Source organism: Erinaceus europaeus, chromosome 10, assembly GCF_950295315.1.
Source record: "Erinaceus europaeus chromosome 10, mEriEur2.1, whole genome shotgun sequence".
NCBI lineage: Eukaryota > Metazoa > Chordata > Mammalia > Eulipotyphla > Erinaceidae > Erinaceus > Erinaceus europaeus.
Window position 1 is genome coordinate 15,179,260 of NC_080171.1, and position 20,788 is coordinate 15,200,047.

Below are 20,788 nucleotides of genomic sequence, written 5' to 3' on the forward strand. Positions count from 1 at the left end.
TGTGCTGCCGGGAACTGAACTGAGGACCTCATGCTTGAAAATCCAGTGCTTTATCTACTGTACCGCCTCCTGGATATCTCCCTCTCTCTCTCTCTCTCTCTCTCTCTCTGAGCAAGAGAAAGGAGCCAAGTAGTGGTACACTCTATTAAGCACATGTTAGCATGTGCAAGGACCCAGGTTCAAGTCCTCAGTCCCCACCTGCAAGGGGAAAGCTGAAATGGTGCTGCAGGTATGTCTCCCTTTCCCTGTCAACTTCTCTGTCTCTATTTAAGACACAAAGGAGGAGAGGGCAGACGGTGGTGCACCTGGTTAAGCACACACATTACAGTGTACAAGGGCCCAGGTTCAGGCCCCTGGTCCCCACCTGAAGGGGAAAGTTTCATGAGTGGTGAAGCAGGGCTGCAGGTGTCTCTCTGCCTCTCTCTATCTCCCCCTCCCTTCTCAATTTCTCTGTTTCTATCCAATCATAAATAATTTTTTAAAAATAATAAGTAGATTTAAAAAAAATAAAGGGGGAAAGTTGGGGTGGGGGGGGAAGGTGGGGGTAGCCTCCAGGAGTAGTGGATTCGTTGTGCAGGCACCAAGCCCCAGCAATAGCCCTGGTCAGAGATGGAGGCAGGGCTGGTGTGGGAGCTGGCTGACCACAGCCTGTTCAGGTCTCTGAACCCCCCTTCTTACATGCCTGCTCAGAAGCAGCAGTGAGGAGTGTGGTCCTGGCTGCAGGGGGCCCGGGCTTTGCATGTAGTTCCAGCCCACCTTGCTGTGGGCTTTGGGCACAAAAGTGTTGCTCTTGGCCCAGTGAAATAGTTCATTTGGATGGTACACTGCTTTGCCATGTGTTACCCAAGTTCAAGCCCAGCCTTCACTGTATTCAAGGACGCTTCAATGCTGTGGGCTCTTTCTTTCTCTCTCTATCTAAAAAAAAAAAAAAAAAGGGTGTTACTCTTTCATCTTGTTTGTTTATTTTTAGATCAAGACAGACAGGCTGAAGCTTCCTCCACTGCGGTGGAGATGGGGCTTGAACCTGGGTTGTATGCATGGCAGACTGGTGCACTGCCCACGTGAGCTACCTTGCTGCTCCTCGCGGCTCTGCCGGTCCCAGTGCCCTCCAGGAGTACCCCAAGAGGTGAGAGGAAATGAGCCCCAGGCTGCTTCCTGCTCTGAAATCACTTTGTCCAAAGCAGCTACACCCCATCCCCGTAGCTGCTGGCACTGGGTTCGCCCTCTGCCTTCTCTAGAAATCATTTGACCAGCTCTGCAAAGTAGCTCACTTTGTAGTGCTCAGCTTTGCTGTGTGTGCAGCCCAGGTTCAAGCCCTGCCTCAACCACAGTGAAGGAAGCTGCAGTGACATGGTCTTGGTTTCAAAAGAAAAAAATGGGGTGGGGGGAGGAAGGAAAGGAATCCCCACCTGCAGGGGAGGAAGCTTTACAAGCAGTGCTGCAAGGGTCTTTCTTGTTGTCTCTACCCAATAAATAAGTAAATAATAAAGAAGGAAGGAAAGAAAGGGGAGGAAGGTTTGTTATATATAAATATATATATATATTTTTTAAAGAATGTATTTGTTGGGGGCCGGGTGATGGCACACCTAGTTAAGCACGTATGTTACAGTGCAAAAGGACCCAGGTTCAGGCCCCCCAGTCCCCACCTGCAGGGGAGAAATCTTCATGAGTGGTGAAGCAGGTCTGCAGGTGTCTCTCTGTCTCTCTCCCCTCTCAATTTCTTGCTGTCTCTATCTAATAAATAAATATAAAAAATAAAAAAAACACTGGGGGAAAAAAAGACAAAAAGAATTTTATTTTTTTAAGATTATATTTATTTATTCATGAGAAGTGTAGGAAGAGAGAGAAAGAACCAGACATCACTCTGGTACACGTGCTGCCGGGGATTGAACTCAGTACCTCATGCTTGAGAGTCCAGTGCTGCATCCACTGAGCCACCTCCCGGGCCACTTTTTATGTATTTTTACCAGAGCACTGCTCAGCTCTGGTTTATGGTGGTGCTGGGGATTGAACCTGGGCCTTCAGAGCCTCAGGCATGAGAGTCTGTTTGCATAACCATTATGCTGTCTACTTCTGGCCTGGTTTCTATTACTATGGCTAGGGTGGTGGGGCAGTGGCTAGAGCACTGACTTAAATGCATAGTGTCCTAAGTTTATGCTGGAGTGGTTCTCTGGTTCTCTCCATCTCTCTCGAAGCAATAAATGAAAGATGGGAATTTCTTCCTTCTTCTGGTGGGCATCTTCTTTGTAAAGCTGAGGGTCATCAGAGCCCTCCCTGGGAGCCATTTATGACCTCAGCTCAAATTAGGTGGCGTCCCACTGTGTGTGGGGACCTTGTGATTGGCCAGGTCACGTCACTGCAGCACATCTCTTGGCCGTGCGCTGACAAGGTTTTCCCTGACCTTAGCGTGAGCTGGGTTTTGATAGCTTGTCTCAGACAGAAAGCCTGCTCACTGTTCCAGGCCTGCCTGCCCCAAGTGATGGGTCGTTCATTCCCTGCCTCTGTGACTGCCGCTGTCCCCTTGACCACACACACACACACACACACACACACACACACACACACCATCCCTGGTCCCTTAGACAGGGTTTCAGTCCTGGCCTCCCAGCTGTCTCTGACCTGCCTGCAACCCTGCAGGGTCGATGCCCTGAAGATGGAGGCCCCCATCACGGAACTGCTCGCTCAGGGCTTGATGCTTCTCTCCCACCCTGCCCGTGCTCACACGGAGTGATGGGGGTGTCCCTCCCCTGATAGCTTCGTACTGAGGTCGGGAGCATGGCGGTGGGCACAGCCCCCAGGAGGCAAGCAGCAGCACCACTGCTAAAATTGCTGTGTGACCTTGGACCAACCTCCTCCCCTCTCTGAGCCCTTGTGCTTAGCATATGGCCTGGTCCCCATAGTCCATCCACCCTGCAGGCCACTTGGGTCAATGGTCAGTGAGAGCAGACAGGGTAGAGGAGGCATGCAGCTGCCTCCTGGCCCCTTTCTGCTGGAAGTCCTCATGGACGGGGCAGCAAGCTGTGCTTCTGCACTGAGTCCAGGCTCTTGGGTCCAGGGGGTCCCTGGAGGACGGGCCTTGCTGCAGGGTGGGGGCGGGGGCTGCTTTGTGAGGCTGGGGCAGGACCTGAGTCCTGCAGCCCCGGCGCTGCCTGGCCCAGGGTGATAATCTAGCGCTCACTGAGTGCCAGTGTCAAAGGGGCAGCAGACAGAGGGTCAGGAGAGGCTGTGATGCCCGATGCCTGGCTGCCGTTCCCAGTCCAGGCTGCCACCTCCGGCTCTGTCAGCAGAGTGCTCACTTCACCATGAGCAGGGACCCAAGTCTGAGCCCCTGGCCACCACGGAAAAGGAGAAACTTCAGGAGTGATGATGCCATGGTGCTGTGGTGTCTTTCCTCTCTGTGGCTCTCTCTCCCTCTCTCTCTCACCCTGTTGGGGTGGGGTGGGGGGTTCAGTGGGTGCAGTGGAATTGAGCAGTTATAAGACCCTGGTGCCAAAAAATAATTTAAAAAGGGAGTCGGGCGGTAGCAAAACGAAAGGACCAGCATAAGGATCCTGGTTCGAGTCCCCTCGGCTCCCTACCTGCAGGGGAGTCGATTCACAGGCAGTGAAGCAGGTCTGCAGGTGTCTTTCTTTCTCTCCCCCTCTCTGTCTTCCCCTCTTCTCTCCATTTCTCTCTGTCCTATCCAACAACGACATCAACAACAACAATAATAACTACAACAATAAACAACAAGGATAACAAAAGGGAATAAGTAAATAAATAAATATTAAAAAATGATAATAATCAAACAGTCAGCCTCCATCCTGTTACCAGCTGAACTCACTAACTGCTAAGTCTTTTTATTCTTGCTTGTTGTTTTGTTTGTTTGTTTGTTTGTTTCTGTGTTTTTACTAGAGCACTGTTCAGTTCTGGTTTATGATGGTGCAGGGATTGAACCTGGGACTTTGGAGCCTCAGGCATGAGAGTCTGTTTGCATAACCATTATGCTATCTACCCTCCATCTATCTATCTTTCTTTCTTTCTTCCTTTCTTTCCACAACATGCTCAGCTCTGACTTACAGTGGTACAAGGGACTGAACGTGGAACTTCAGACATGAAAGTCTTTTTTTTCCCTAGTCATTATGCTGTCTTCCCACCCCTGCAAGCCTTTCTTTTACTTGTGTTGTGTTCTGTACCCCAACTGTGTCTGAGAAGCGTCAACCCTGATGGGGTGTGGGGTGCCGCGTGCACACACATCTCTCCAGGCATGGCCGAGCCCCTGACCTGCCAGAGCACAGAGCCTCCCAGCTCTTCCAGGTTTTCTTAGCCGGCAGTTACAGCTCCACACACGCTCAGCATCTGCGCCCTTCCAGGCTGGCACAGGCTGGCGCTCTCCCTGGTGTGGCGGGGCCGGGACCTCTCTGGGCTGGGACTGTGCACTGAGGACACCGTCTCCTTCCCACGGGCTGAAGCAAGCGCTCCTCGGCTTCTCCGTGCATCGAGGCAATTCTCCAATGAAATGACCCTTCGCTGAGGAGCAGTACTTGCCAGAGGCTCTGTAATTAGAACATTGTCAGCCTTAAAAAATCTTGATTTAAATTTCAGCTCTTTCCAGGAATTATTCTCTCTTGAAATGTAATTGCTCTCCAAATGATTTCCGTTAAGCTGAGGGTGACATCTCTAAATACATTATTATGAGCAGATGTATGGCTCGGTGTCTGCACTTCATTAGGCCTTTGCTCTGCCCATTTGCAAATGCTTCTGGAGTCCAAACTGATGCATTAGTAGAGCGGGAGCTGGTGGACATGGGGAGCCCAGGCTGGCAGCCAGAGCTGTGTGTGAGCCCCCGCGTGAGCCAAGAGTCAAGTCAGACAGAGTGCAGGCCTGTGTCCACTCGGAGCTGGAGCTCTGAGCCTGGCCGGGGACAAGCATCAAGTCACAGGTTAGCAGGGGTGCGCTCCGGAGAGAAGTCAGCTCACCGAGTGGGACAGAGTGACTAACACACAGTTCTGAAGGGCTAGTTGTGACATCCCGAGCAAAGGTGGGTGAGGGACGTGAATGATCTCATGTGGCCAGAGTCCTGGGTGGGAGAGGGGGCAGGTCAGCTGGGGTCAGCTGGAAGGAGCAAGGAACAAAATCTTTGCCCTCTGGGCTGTGCCCTCCACCCCTGTCTGGCATGCTGGCATCACGGGCAATCTGAAGGAATCATGGGGTACAGGATCTGCTCTGCTCACCAGAGAGCCCACCCACAGGGGTCCTGAGAAGTGGTGCAGTGGATAAAGCCTGAGACTCTCAAGTATGAGGTCCCGAGTTCAACTCCCAGTATCCCATGTGCTAGGATGATGCTCTGGTTCTCTCCCTCTGTCTCATAAATAAATAAGCAGGCTGGTGAAATAGCTCACTTGGATAGTTTGTTGCTTCACCATGAACCTGACTCAGATTGGAGCCAGGCCCTCACTGCACTACAGGAAACTTCAGTGGTGTGTGTGTGTGTGTGTCCCCGAACATGTTCCTCCTCCATTATCTCTTATCTGGGGGGGGGGGGTACCTTGCAAGGAAAGGAGAGGGGATGGAGGAAGGGAGCAAGGTAAGGAGGAAAAGAAAAGGAAAACCCATCCACTGCCCTTCTCAGCAGACTCCCAGCAGGCTCCACACTGTTCAGTGGAGCTCACCCAGAACGGGGAAGATGGGCAAGTCATTATAATTCAAGAAGCCCTGTGCTGCTAGGACCATGAGTCAGTCAGAGGAGGGAAGGAGCTGTGCCCACGAGAGCCTGCCTGCAGGAGTCACTGCAGAGGGAACTCTCAGGCTGGGCCTTGGCGGGACCACCACAGCTGCAAGCTCAGGGTGGCCCTCCTGGCTGAGATCTCTCCCAGTCTAGACACCAAGACCCCTTGGACCTTAGCAGGAATGTCGCCAGAGGGGTGGTCAGTTCTCCTGGGGAGCAGTGTGAGTACATGGCCTGCTGCTTGCTGTCTTTGGTGTCTGGAGGGAGCGCCTCAGCTCGGAGCAGGGCCCTTCAGGCTCCTCGGTCCTGCACCCCTGGCCCTTGTCCTCCCAGCGGCTAACAAGCTCTTTGCTTTTCTTCACAGGAGCAACCAGGGCTTCATGCACATGAAACTGGCCAAAACCAAAGAGAAGTACGTTCTGGGTCAGAACAGCCCCCCATTCGACAGCGTTCCAGAAGTCATCCACTACTACACCACCAGGAAGCTACCCATCAAAGGGGCCGAGCACTTGTCCCTCCTCTACCCTGTGGCCGTGCGGACCCTGTGAACAGCCCTGCCCGGCCTGGCCACGGAGCCCAGGTGTGGAGGGGCTCGAAGTACCCCTGCCCGGCCGCCGCACCCAGTTTGTTGCGTGTATGGTACTAGCACACCACTGCATGTCTCTAGAATGCTGTTGCCACTTCTGGGGGCTGGAGAACACCCGGATAAAGACCCAGGGATGCGGACCAGCCCCCAATCCCACCCCACCCCCTTGAGTTTCTGTGAATTAAAATATTTGCAAACCCAAAGAGATGCCTTCCAGGATGAGCAAAGGAGAGCAGCTCGCAGGGCAGGGCGGGGCGGGGGCGGGGCGGGGGCGGGGCAGGAGCTCCGGGGCTTGCTTCTCTTTGCTCTCCAGCCCTCGGGAATTCCCACCTGTGGAAGGGAGACATCCCCTGCTGGTGCTGGGAGAGCCCAGGAGTCCCGCCTCCCCTCTGGGTGTGTGTGTGTGTGTGTGTGTGTGTGTGTGTGTGTGTGTACACATACATGTGCTCCTGGCCACCCACTTAGTCATCCTGTGTAATCATTAGGAGAGGGTCAAGGAATCATTGTGGAGTCAAAAAAAAGGATTTAATTATTTATGAATAGGGTGTGTAAATAATAAAATAGTCATTTAATACAGATTCTTATCCTTTTGTTTTATCTACCACCCAGGGTCGCGCGGGGGGCGGGGGGGGTACTGGCCTGTTGGTTCTGTTCTTAGAGAGACGTGTCTTCTGAGTCTCCAGCGCCCCAGCTCAGGGCTCAGCTGCAGGTGGAGGTGGGACAGTCGGGCTTTCTTGCCACTGCGAGTCACCCAGCAGGAAGCTTCCACCCAAACCCTGTGTTCAGGCCCGGTGACCCCTTAGGTGCACAGCACCCAGCACTCTTCAAAGGGCTGTCCTCCCATCCATCACCTGAGGGCCACCCAGTGAGACATTTAACATGAAGGGAAAGGGAGAGACTAAGAGGGCTGAGGAGACAGCGTGATGGTGATGCTAAAAGCCTTTCATGCCTGAGGCACCAGAGGTCCCAGATTCAGTCCCCAGTACCACCATAAGCCAGGGCTGTGTTAAGAAGAGGAAGAGGAAGAAGAAGAAAGGAGAGACTCAGAGAGGCAAAGCAACTTGTCTCAGGCCATGCAGCTTGCGGAAACGGAAGAGTCAAGGGCCAGCGCTTTGCTTTTTGTTTTACTTATTTTTTTTCTTTATCGGGGGTTAATGGCTTACAGTCGACAGTAAAATACAGTAGTTTGTGCATGTGTAACATTTCTCAGTTGTTTTTTAATTTTTTTAAATTACCTTTATTGGGTAGAGACAGCTAGAAATCAAGAAGGAAGAGGGAGACCGAGAGGGAGAGAGAAAGCGAGACACCTGCAACCCTGCTTCACTATTTGCAAAGCTTTCCCCCTGCAGGTGGGAACCAGGGGCTCAAACCCTGGTCCTTACACATTGTAACATGAGCTCAACCAGGTGCATCACTACCCGGCCCCACATGTCTCAGTTTCCACATAACACTCTAATCCCCCACCTAGATCCTCCTCCTCCATCATGTTCTAGGACCTGAACACTTCCCCCCATCCCAGAGTCCTTTAAACTTCTTTTAAATTTATTTATTTTTTCCTTTACTGGGGAACTAATGTTTTACGGTCGACAGTAAATACAATAGTTTGTACATGCAGAACATTTCTCAGTTTTCCACATAACAATACAACCCCCACTAGGTCCTCTGTCATCCTTTTCCAAGACCTGAACTCTCCCCCGACCCACCCCAGAGTTTTTTTACTGTGGCGCAGTACACCAACTTAAACTTCTGTCTATGAGTGAGATCATCCCATATTCATCCTTCTCTTTCTGACTTAGCTCCACATGATTCCTTCAAGCTCCATCCTAGATGAGGTCAAAAAGGTGACTTCATCATTCTTAGCACTGAGGAGTATCCCCCTGTGCGTCTAGACCACAGCTTACGTAGCCACTCATCAGTTCTTGGACACCGGGGTTGCTTCCAGGTAGACCAGTCCTTTGCACCTGCATGGCCTTGCAGTCCCCCTGCTCCTGGGGAAAGGCAGAGTCCTCTGGGTCATCCGGGCTGCATCCACAGATGAAAGCAGCAGCACGGTGGCTCAGGAGGGAGGTAGCACTGTAGCTGAGGCATTGGACTCTTCAAGCCTGGGATCCTGAGTTCAGTCTTCAGCATCATATGTGCCACAGTGATGCTCTGGTTCTGTCTTTCCTGGTCTCTCATTAATAAATACTCAGTGGTCCAAGAGGTGGCACAGTGGATAGAGCTTTAGATTCTCAAGCGTGAGGTCCTGGGTTCAATCCCTGGGAGCACATGTATCAGAGTGATGTCTGGCTCCTCCCTGTTATCTTTCTCGTGAATAAGTAAAGAAAATCTTTAAAATATATAAATAAATATTTAGGGGCCAAGTGTGGTGCATCTGATTGAGCGCACATGTTACCATGCACAAGGATCCAGGTTCAAGCCCCTCATCGCCACCTGCAGGGGGAAAGCTTCACAAGTGGTGAAACAAGGCTGCGGGTGCCTCTCTCTGCTTCTCTGCCGCCCCCTTGCCTCCGAATTTGTGTCTCCATCAAAAATAAAAACTAAGTAATATTTTTAAATAAATCATTAAAAAAAAAAACACACTCAGGGAGTCGGGCAGTAACGCAGTGAGTTAAACGCAGTTGGCGCAAATCGCAAGGGCTGGCGCAAGGATCCCGGTTCAAGCCCCCGGCTCCCCACCTGCAGGGAAGTTGCTTCACAAGTGGTGAAGCAGGTCTACAGGTGTCTATCTTTCTCCCCTTCTCTGTCTTCCCCTCCTCTTTCCTCTCTCTGTCCTATCCAAAACAACAACAATAATAACTACAACAATAAAACAGCAAGGGCAACAAAAGGAAATAAATAAATATTTTTTAAAAACCCAAAACACTCTACCTCCATTTTATCTCTGGCCTTTTACTGTTTGCTTGCTTACATGCTTGTTTATGAGACAGAGCCAGAATACAGCTCTGCATATGTGATCCCAGGGATTGAACTCGAGATCTCATGCTTGAGAGTCCTTCACTTTATCCACTGAGTCACCTCCCAGCCCACTTAATCCTGACCTTTATAAAAAACAATTGGGGGGGAGTCGGGCGGTAGCGCAGCGGGTTAAGCATATGTGGTGCAAAGCACAAGGACCGGCCTAAAGATCCCGGTTCGAGCCCCCAGCTCCCCACCTGCAGGGAAGTCGTTTCACAGGCGGTGAAGCAGGTCTGCAGGTGTCTATCCTTCTCTCCCCCTCTCTTTCTTCCCCCCCCTCCATTTTTCTCTGTCCTATCCAATGACAGCAACAACAACAATAATAATAACCACAACAATGATGGAACAACAAGGACAACAAAAGGGGAAAAAATGGTCTCCAGGAGCAGTGGATTCGTGGTGCAGGCACCGAGCCCCGGCAATAACCCTGGAGGCAAAAAAAAATTGGGGGTCGGGCAGTAGCACAGAGGGTTAAGTGCACATGACGCAAAGCGCAAGGACCGGCATAAGGATCCCAGTTTGAGCCCTGGCTCCCCACCTGCAGGGGAGTCGCTTCACAAATGGTGAAGCAGGTCTGCAGCTGTCTCTCGCCGTCTCTGTCTTCCCCTCCTCTCTGGATTTCTGTGTCCTATCCAACAACAATGATGACAATGACAACAATAATAATAACAAAAATGATAAACAATAAGGGCAACAAGGGAAAAAATAGCCTCCAGGAGCAGTGGATTCATAGTGCAGGCACCAAGCCCCAGCAATAACCCTGGAGACTATATATATATATATATATATATATATATATCAGGTGGTAGTGCACCTACTTGAACACACACATTACTGTGCTCAAGGACCAGGGTTCAAGCCCGAGTCCCACCTGCAGAGGGAAAAGCTTTATGAGTGTTGAAGCAATGCTGCAGTTGTCTCTCTTTATGTCTCCTCTATCTCCCCCCCGACACACACACCCATTTATTTCTACGCACTATCAAATGAAAAGAAAGAATGAAAAAGTGGCCACCAGGAGCAGTGTATTCCTCATACCAGAGCCCCAGCAAGTTTTTTCAGCCACCAGGTTCCAGATGCTACCATGATGCCAACCTGACTTCCCTGGACAGACAACCCCACCAATGTGTCCTGGAGCCCTGCTTCCCTAGAGCCCTGCCCCACTAGGGAAAGAGAGAGACAGGCTGGGAGTATGGATCGACCTGTCAACGCCCATGTTCAGTGGGGAAGCAATTACAGAAGCCAGACCTTCCACCTTCTGCATTCCACAATGACCCTGGGTCCAAACTCCCAGAGGGATGGAGAGTAGGAAAGCTATCAGGGGAGAGGAGGGGATTCATAGTTCTGGTGGTGGGAATTGTGTGGAGTTGTACCCCTCTTATTCTATGGTCTTGTCAGTGTTTCCATTTTATAAACAAAAATTAAAAAAAAAAAAGGAAAATGGCCACTGGGAGCAGTGGATTCATAGTGCTGGCACCAAGCCCCAGTCATAACCCTGGACAGAAAGAAAAAAAAATAATGGGGGTGGTGGTGCACCTGGTTGAGTGCACTTGTTACAGTGAGCAAGGACCCATGTTTGAGCCCCCAGTCCCACCTGCAAGGTGAAAGCTTTTCAAGTAGTGAAGCAATACTACAGGTGTCTCTCTGTCTCTCTCCCTCTCTATCCCCCCTCCCCTTTCAATTTCTGGCTGTCTCCAATAAATAAAGATATAATAAAAATTATATTTTTTAAAGTAAGATAAAATAAGATCTGTTGGTGAGGAAAGAGTACGTCACTGGCATATGCAATGCCAAAGACTGAGCTAGGGACCTCACACAGGCCAGTCATGCTTCACCTGCTGCGTGGGCCTCGCATGCAGGCTGCTTAACCCGGAGCCTGACAGGAGCAGGGGCTCCTCCCACACATCCAGGGAGGGTTCTATACTCAGTTCCCCTTTCCTACCCTGCCCCACCCCAGCAGTTTGGGAAATGGCTTCATCTAAGCCTTGGGTCAAGGGCTCCCCTGGGATGCAGGTTTGGTGGCTGACGTCCCCAGTGCCAGGGCCTGAGCCTGAACATCGCAGACAGTCTAGACCATCAGAACCGCCAGGGCTACCAAGATAGTCAAGGCTCACCTCTCAGATGTGGGGCCAGAAGAAAGCTGGCCTGGGCCACTGGTCAGGCTTGGGCAGGATGGGACTACAAGATGGCTTCAGGGGCTTGTGGCCCAAGCCGTTTCCTTGGCAACCAACCTCTGCCTGGATAGGTCCTTGAGTCCAGCCCAGGCAGCCCACAGACCCATCTGTCCTATGAGCATACCATGTTGGTTGTGTGTGACCTGGGTCTAGTCCCTAAAGATACACTCCTGGGGGAGCCAGGTGGTGGTGCACCTGGTTGAGTGCATATGTTGCAATGCTTAAGGACTTGGGTTCGAGCCCCCGAGTCTCCACCTACAAGAGGAAAGTTTTTGCGAATGGTGAAGCAGTGTTGCGGTGTCTCTCTGTCTCTCTCCCTCTCTATCTCCCCTTCCCTCTCGATTTCTGGCTGTCTCTATCCAATCAATAAATAAAGATAACAAAAAAATATTTTTAAAGCAGAAACTTAATAATAATAATAATAAAAGATACACTCCTAGGCTGGGAAGACAGCATGATGGCTATGCAGAAGGATTCTCATGCCTAAGTCCCCAAAGTTTCCAGGTTCAGTCCCCTTACCACCACTAGTCAGAGTTGAGCAGTGCTCTGGTAAAATAATAATAGTAAAGTCTCACTCTTGACTTTTTCACCTGTTTTGCATTTTCCAAGACACTTTCTGAGGGTCAGAGAGTAGCTGGTGTGATTCATACAGTGTGTGTATGTGTGTGTGTGTGTGTGTGTCTCTGAAAATGAGGAGTTGGCATATGTCCAACAAGGTGCCAAAGGAAACTGGGTCCCCAGGGTCCAGTGAGAGGTCGGGTACTAAGAAGAAGTCCCTTAGATCCTTTCTTGTGTTTTTAGTTTTTGTCATTGCCAGTAGGGTTATTACTGGGGTTCGATGACTACACACAGCTTCACCCCTGCAGATGGAGACTAGGGGGCTTGAATCTGGGTCCTCATGCATGGAAACATGTGTGCTTAACCTGTTGTCACTGCCCAGCCCCCTCCACACACCCTGGGCTTCACAGTCGCTTCTCCTCTATCACAAGCAAGCCCAGATTCCTACAGGGCACGTCCAGCTAATACTCAGTTTGAGATTTCTCAGGAGATGATATTTTAGAGCAAATTTCTCCCAGAAAGGGCTTTGTACCCCGTGGTCTGAGGAAAAAGCAGGCTGCTTTGGGCAGCTCCCTCCACCATCACCCCCACCTCTGCCTTTAAGATGTTCCTGGGTCTTCCTTTCATCTTCCAGAAGTTTCCCTGAGAGGTTCCCAACCCCCAGCTGCCTTCTGGACTGAGGCTGGTTGAGGAGCTAGCTTACAGGATGGGAGCTGCTACTGAAAGGATTTTTTCCCCTTAATTTTATGAACCTCTCCCTCTTCTTCCTCTAATTGTGACCATTTCCTCTGTCAGCGTGTATTCATGTTTTCTTGGACATCTAACAATCGAAACCACTTTTCCCTTTCAGAAATGCTCACATTCAGGTTACTGGCGTTGGTATGGGTTGTTTTGTTTTGTTTTGTTTTTTTAATCTGCTGCCAATTAATGGGAGGAAAAAAGTTAGATTTCTTTAAGAAAATAATAATAATAATAATAAAGCTCTATGCCAAACAATATCTCGCCCTCAGCATTTTGTCTCACAGGCTGTGTTGCTCAGAGTCACAAGCCTGATGCTCTGCTTCTTTTTCCCTCCCTTTTGTTTGCTAGCTTCATTATTGACCATAATGCCCTGACCACTTCAGCAGCTGAGTCCTTGAGCCTGAGGAGTCAAGGGCATTTTTGGCAGTCCCTCCAAACAAGATGGCATCCACAGAAATAAAGGAGGCTTTGTGGGGAGAGAGAGAGAGAGAGAGAGCCCACCTGCCTGTCAGTGTGAGGGCCCCATCAGAAGAATCACAGATGCTAACAGCCTCTCAAGGAGAAGGGTTCGGAGAGGAGGAAAATGGTGAAAAGGCTGGGCTGGTTGGAGCTGAGTTGTGTGTCTCATGCCAGGATTCCCTGGGCTGCTGGGAGGCAAGGGGAGCCTTGAGCTAGTTTCCTGTGAGAGTTTCACATCAAAAGGTAGAGCCATTGGCAGACACAGCTTTTACCACAGTTATAGGAACACAGGTGATCTTTTATTTTTATTTGATTTGTTTATTCTTAGAAAAAGACAGAGAGAAATTGAGAGAAGAGGGTGAAAATAGGGAGAGAAACTGAGAGACGCCCGCCGCCCTGCTTCACCACTCGTGAAGCTTTCCCCCTGCAGGTGGGGACCAAGGGCTTGAACCTGGGTCCTTGCACACTGTAACAGGTGTGCTTAACCAGGTGTGCCACCACCTAGCCCCCTCTTTTATTTTTATTTATTTATTAATAGAACAGAGGGAAACAGAAAGGGTAAGAGAGAGACACCTGCAGCACCGCTTCACAGCTCTTGAAGCTTCTTCCCCCACTCCCTCCTCAGATGGGGACCAGGGACTTGTCCCTGCACATGGTAACATATGTGCTCAATCAAATGCACCATCCCTGTCCCTAGAGATGATATTTTTCAAGGGTTTGCACACTGAGCTCTGGATGGGGAGGGGGACAATGGTGAGTAGGAACGCAGCAGGCACAGATGATGGGGCTCTCGCACTTTCTGTCACAAAGCCAAGGGACTGCATATGTAGAAGCTGGACAGGCAGGCTGTGGCTGCCGGCCCAGACACCCTTGAAGAGCCCTGGCTGACTCAGGCGACCGTTCAGTGAATGGCCATGTCTGCCCTCCCCGCTTCCCCTGGGACAATTACCAGAGAAGAGCAGAGGGGCGCAGCATCCACAGGGAGCCAGCATGGCCAGGGCCTGCCGGAGGAGCACCACTGAGAAGCCTGCTTGGGCACTTCTGGCATATCAGGTGGCCTCGGCCTCTCCACACCCCCACCCTCAGAGCCACTGAATCACTACCACGGAACTCAAACCAGCCACCCCAACTAAAAAGTGTCCTCTGTGGGGCTGGGGTGATAGCACTGCGGTTATGCAAAAGACTTTCATGGCCGAGGCACTAGAGATCCCAGTTCAATCCCTAACCACCGTGAGCCAGAGCTGAGCATGGGCTAGTGGGATTTTAAAAAGTGTTTCAGTGAGGGTAGATAGCATAATAGCTCCAAAGTCCCAGGTTCAATCCCTCATACCACCATAAGCCAAAGCTGAGCAGTGCTCTGGTTAAACAAACAAAAAAAATTTTTTAAAGTGTCTCATGCAACCAGTGACTTAAGTGTTGGACCCTCAAACATGAGGTCCTGTGTTTGATTCCCAGTATTGCATGTGCCAGAGTGATGCTCTAGTTCTCTCTCACTAATAAAATAATTTGGGGGCCAGGCAGTGGTGCACCCAGTTAGGTGCACATAATACTATGCGTGGGAGTCGGGTGGTAGCGCAGTGGGTTAAGCGCAGGTGGTGCAAAGTGCAAGGACTGGCTAAGGATCCCGGTTCGAGCCCCTGGCTCCCCACCCACAGGGGAGTCGCTTCAAAGGCAGTGAGGCAGGTCTGCGGGTGTCTGTCTTTCTCTCCCCCTCTCTGTCTTCCCCTCCTCTCTCCATTTCTCTCTGTCCTATCCAACAGCAATGACATTAATAACAACAACAATAATAACTACAACAATAAAACAACAAGGGCAACAAAAAGGAATAAATAAATATTAACAAAAAAAATTTAAAAAATACTATGTCTAAGGATCCGGGTTTGAGCCCCCAGGGGCTCAAACCAGGATCCTCACACATGATTTTTTTTTTCTTCATTTGATAGGACAGAGAGACATTGAGATAACGAGGGGGAAATAGGTACAGAGGCAGAGAGACACCTGCAGTACTTGCTTCTTCACCGCTCGTGAAGCTTTCCCCCTGCAGGTGGGGAGCAGGGGCTCAAACATGGGTCCTTGTGTATGGTAACACATGTACTTAACCAGGTGTGCCAGTGCCCAGTCCCCTACAAGAATATTTTCTTTCTTTCTAATGCAAATGCATGCCCTGAGAATTGAGTGTGACTGCCTTCTGCTTGCAGAGCCTAAGGTTCTGCCTTCATACCCCAAGGGTAGATTGTTAGGAGAAAAAAAGAGCCTTCTTGCTTCCTAGTTAGGAGGAAGAGAAAGCCCTGATGAGCTTGTTAAATAGGAACAAATTAATTTGTTCAGCAAACATTTGTGCGGAGCCTGCTGGTCCTGGATTGAGCAGAGCCTGCTGGTCCTCGGGCCAAATGGATACAGGGAGGCTGGGAGCCAGCCCCTGCCCTCGGGGTGTGTATGTGGGGGGGGGCAGGGGTAAAACAAACATGCAACAGTCTGTCATGGAAGGGGGCCCCAGGAGCTAGGCAGGCCAGAAGAGGGGTTCTGAGGCTGTAGCCCTCAAGAGATACCAGGTCTTGCAGCAGAGGGCTGGGTGTCACTGGCAGGCCATCTTTTGTCTGGTGGACAGTAGAACAGGGTGAGGGCAACTGGAAGGTGGTGCTGTGAAGAAGCCCTGGAACTCCCAGGCATGACGTTCATTCGGAGTTGAAACCCTTGGCATGGCACATGGCAGAGTCACACGATGATTCTCTTGTTCTCTGGTTTCTCTCTCCCTGTCTCTCACTCTTTCTCTCTTGTATTAGTAGGTGATTTTGAAAACAGAACAAGTGAGGGAAAGGGCACCTCTCCAGGCAATCCCAACCACCCTCAAAGACTCTGGGCCGTCTGGCACACGTCCCCATGGTGTGCCCTTAGCCGTCATTTGGAAAAGTCTTACTGGATAGGGCCGGGTGGTGGCACATCTGCTTGAGCACACATGTTACGATGTGCAAGGACCCAGGTTAAAGCCCCTGGCCCTCACCTGTAGGAGGGAAGCTTCACGAGAGGTGAAGCATTGCTACAGGTGTCTCTGTCTTTTATCTATTTCTCCCTTCCCTGTCAGCTTTTCTGTCTCTACCAAAAAAGAAAAAGATTGATTGATTGATTGACTGACTGATTGATTTAGTACGTAGCACTGCTCGATTCTGGTTTTTGAACCTGGACCTCTGGGACCTCAGGCATGAAAGCCTAGAGTACAAACCGCTGTGCTGTCGCTCCAGCCCCCACGGCCGCGAGGATGATACGTATGCGCTACTGAGTTCTGAGCTCACACAGTCTGAGGCAGGGAGGGCCTCACAGCTCTGCACCCAAGACCCTCCCAATACACAGATGAGCATCTGAGGTGACATGGAGCCCCCTGAGCCCCAGCAAACCTGCTCTAGAGTGACTCCCCAAATCTCTGGCCCACCCAGAAGAGCACACAGCCTGTCCCTCCTGCCCAACAAGGGGACCCCTGCCTCCTCTCCACTACCCCAGGATTCAGTTTGTTTTCCCCTCTCCCCATCCGCTCACTCCCCTATTCCAACTACCCAGATTCACACGGAGAACTCCCCAAGCCTGTCAGAGCCACACACATACTTGCTCTGGGATGCCAGTGTCCACCGAGGGGCCCAGCCTTGGTGCGTTGGTACTGGTGGCTGCAGTAGGAGCAGGGAATACGATCAGCTCTCTTTCCACAGGACAGGAGGAAGCGTCTCTGGTGGTTACCTCTAAGCTGTGTCATGTTCTAGAGAGGTGTTTTTGTTTGTTTGTTTTGTTCCTGTTTCAGTTCCATTTCACAAACGCTGAGCCGGTGACCTGCAGAGAGAAACTGGCCGCAGGAAACCTCTTCCTCAGCCAGGAAGCGCTGGACAGCCAGCTGCCTGGCCCACTGCCCCTCTGCACACAGCCCGTCATTCTTCCCTGGCAGAGACGAGGAGCCACTTCCCTCTCACAGGCCCTTCTGAGCAAGCATGTCCAAAGCCTATAGGATCCAGGATCTAGACTCATCTCTAGCTTGGGAGCATTTAGCCAGAGTACAGCTCAGCTCTGGCTTATCGTGGTGTGAGGGGATTGAACCTGAGACCTTGGAGTCTTTTTTGCTGTTTCCCGGCTCATAGAGTCAGTTTTGCAGTGGCCAGGTACTAGCGCGATGGGGGAAATCACCGGTGTGGTTCTGGTGCCCCTGTGTGGTGTCCTTCAGCATTGCAGTCAGTCAAAAGGCAAAGAAAGGCAGCTCCAGGCCACGCAGCCTCACCCGGACTCAGAGAGAAACTGAGCCCCACAGGAGAAAGAGACAGAGGCAAAAAAAAAAAAAAAAAAAGTGAAAAACACAAACATGGGAAGGGTCCGATTAGAGACGGCTCACATGCAGTGAGTTGGGGCGGCCCAGGCAGAGAAGCCCCCCCACCGGTGTCCTGAGACTGCACCCTGCTCTGAACCCCACCCAAGCCAGCCTGAGACAGAGCAGCTAGTGCAGAACACAGCAGTGGATTTAAAACATGAGATCTCCAATTCAATCCCCAGCAATCTGTGTGCCAGAGTGATGCTTTGATTTTTTTTAAGTTTTTCTTTTTAATTTTTTCTTATTATCTTTATTTATTTATTGAATAGAGACAGCCAGAAATCAAGAGGGAAAGGGGAGATAGAGAGAGAGAGACAGAGAGGCACCTGCAGCCCTGCTTCACCACTCGCAAAGCTTTCGCCCTGCAGGTGGGGACTGGGAGCTCGAACCCAGGTCCTTGCGAACATGTATGCTCAACCAGAGTGACGCTTTGATTCTCTCTCCCCTCCTCCTTTGTCCTGTGTTAATAAATATATGAATCTCTGAAAGAAAAGAAGGGAGGGGAGAAGGAAGGAAGGAAGGGAGGGAGGGAGGAAGGAAGGAAGGAAGGAAGGAAGGTTAGTTTAAGAAGGGCCAGCAAAACAGCTCGCTTGGATAGTGTGCTGTTCTGCTATGTGCACAGCCCAAGTTTGAGCACTCCTTTGTCCTCTGTGCACCTCCAAGGGTTTTACGTTTAATAGGCATATTGGATTTTTTTTTCAAACTTACAGCAATTTGAAAAAACTGGTAGATGAACCACAAAACCTAGGAATGATTTTATTTTTTACTAGAGCCCTGCTCAGCTCTGACTAATGGTAGTGCAGGGGGATTGAACCTGGGACCTCAGAGCACTAGTCATGAGAGTTTGTTTGCATAACCATTATGCTATCTCCCCCCCACCCTCCAGAAAGGATTGGAAAAAAAAAATTAAGTTAGATATGCCATGAATGCATTAACTATATGTAGATACGTCTATTTTACAATACTGTAAGTATGTTTTCCTTATATTGTTCTCCTACTCCTTTTAGGCTGAGATAGGGAAAGAGAGAGAGAGAGAGAGACCACAGCACTGAAGCTTCCTTCCTTGCAGAGCGGGCTGGTCTTGAACAGACACTACTATGGTGCCATCCTGACCTCCCCAGGCAGATAACCTCACCAATGTGTCCCAAAGTCTTACCTCTCTAGAGCTCTGCCCCACTACGGAAAGACAAAAACAGGATGGGGGTATGGATCCACCTACCAACATTCATGTCCAGTGGAGAAGCAATTACAGAAGTCAGAATTCCTACCTTCTGCTCCCCAAAAAGGATTCTGGTCCATACTCCCAGAGGGATAAAGAATAAGGAAGCTTCCAATGGAGGGGATGGGACGCTGAACTCTGGTGGTGGGAACTGTATGGAATTATACCCCTCTTATCCCAGAATCTTGTCAATCATTATTAAATTACTAATAAAAAAGAAAAAATGAGCTCACAGGGTTTTTGCAAAGATCACATGAAATGTTGGATGAATGCCCTCAACTTTAACTTTCTCCGTCGTCAGACAGTGCCAGCTAGGATGAGAACAAGGTGCATCTTCTCAAGAAAGGCTGGAGTCATCACGGTCACAGGACTTCAAAGGAAAAAAGTCCTGGGGTTCAGGGAAGGCTTCCTGCTGGACATGAAAGTGGAATGCGGCATATAAACTAACACCCGCATGGTGCCCTGAACTTCTAAGAAACTGGGGTCAACCTAGGATCTGCTTTTTCCCCTCCAGAGCCACTTTCCTCCCACTGGCACCTTCTGACAACCCATCTGTATTTGCTATTTAAATTAATGTTAACACACCATAACTATCACTTACATAATAAATGAAGATTGTGTTTACTATGTAAATAATTACCACACTTGATGTTCATGTCAGCATTAAACTCCTTTGTTGCCTTTGTTATTCAAATACTATGTGGCATCTTTGTTGTTGACATGGTAAATGTGTTCATTTAGTTTTTTTTCTTTCTTTTTTTTTTTTTTGAAGGAAAAGTCTTCTTTTTTACTTATTAATGAGAGGGATAGTGGTTCGGGAGGTGGCGCAGTGGATAAGGCATCGGACTCTCAAGCTTGAAGTCCTGAGTTCAATCCCCGACAGTACATGCAACCAGAGTGATGTCTGGTTCTTTCGCTCTCTCCTCCTATCTTTCTCATTAATAAATAAATAAAATCTTTAAAAAAAAAAATGAGAGGGACAGGAGGAGAGAGCGAAAGAACCAGACATCACTCTGGTAGATGTGTTGCTGGGGACCAAACTCAGGACCTCATGCTTGAGAGTCCAACACTGTATCCACTGTGCCACCTCCCGGACCACTTTTTTTTTCCTTTGTGATAAAAACTAAGAGGGGAGGGAGAAGTAGAGAGGGAGAGAAAAAGAGAGACACCTGTAGCACTGCTCCTTGTGAAGCTCCCCCCAACAAGGGGGGGCTGGGGGCTCAAACCTGGGTGCTTGAGCATTGTAACATATGCACTCAACAGGTGCGCCACCCAGCCCATCACCATCACCACCACCACCACCATCATCATCATCATCATCATCATCATCATCATCGTCATCATCATAGAGAAGAGGAGAAAGAGCCAGAGGATCACTCTGGCCCATGTGATGCCAGGATCTGACATAACATCATGCTTGAAAGTCCAGTGCTTTATCCACTGCACCATCTCCCAAGCCGACATTCTTTAAGTGAAGGATGAGTCAGAGAGAGGGGGAGACCAAAGCACCATTCTACTATCCACGGACCACCCCAAGCATTCTCCACGGTGCGCCTATGTAGTCCTGGGATTCGAACTCAGGGCTTTATGCATGGTTTGGTGCATGTTTTACTGAGTGAGCTATTTCCTGGTCCCTTATTATTTATTTATTTATTTATTTATTTATTTATTTATTTATTTATTTATTGTCTGTCACCACCACTGGAAATCACTAGAAAGTAGACTCCGGGGTTGGGCGATAATGCAGCGGGTTAAGTGCACATGGCGCGAAGTGCAAGGACCGGCATAAGGACCCCTGTTCGAGGCCCTGGCTCCCCACCTGCAGTGGGGTCGCTTCACAAACGATGAAGCAGATCTGCAGGTGTCTTTCTCTCTCCCTCTCTTTCCCTCCTCTCTAGATTTCTCTCTGTCCTTTCCAACAACAACATCAATGGTGACAATAAACAATGACAAGGGCAAAAAAATGAAAAAAAAATGGCCTCAGGAGCTGTGGATTCATAGTGCAGGCACCAAGACAGAGTGATAACCCTGGAGGACAAAAAGAAAC

At 49.9% G+C, this 20,788-nt stretch overlaps 1 protein-coding gene and 1 long non-coding RNA gene across 2 annotated transcripts in view; one reads left to right on the forward strand and one right to left on the reverse strand.

Annotated features, from left to right (window-relative positions):
• The window catches only part of SHB (SH2 domain containing adaptor protein B), a 167,028-nt gene extending 160,532 nt beyond the window's left edge, over nt 1–6,496 (forward strand). Inside the window, exon 6 of the mRNA XM_007524116.3 lies at nt 6,072–6,496. Within this exon, the coding sequence (XP_007524178.2) occupies nt 6,072–6,255 (184 nt within the window). The 3' untranslated portion in view covers nt 6,256–6,496. The remainder of the gene's footprint in view (nt 1–6,071) is intronic.
• The window catches only part of LOC132540833 (uncharacterized), a 58,622-nt gene that overhangs the window by 13,400 nt on the left and 24,434 nt on the right, over nt 1–20,788 (reverse strand). The window lies entirely within an intron of this gene.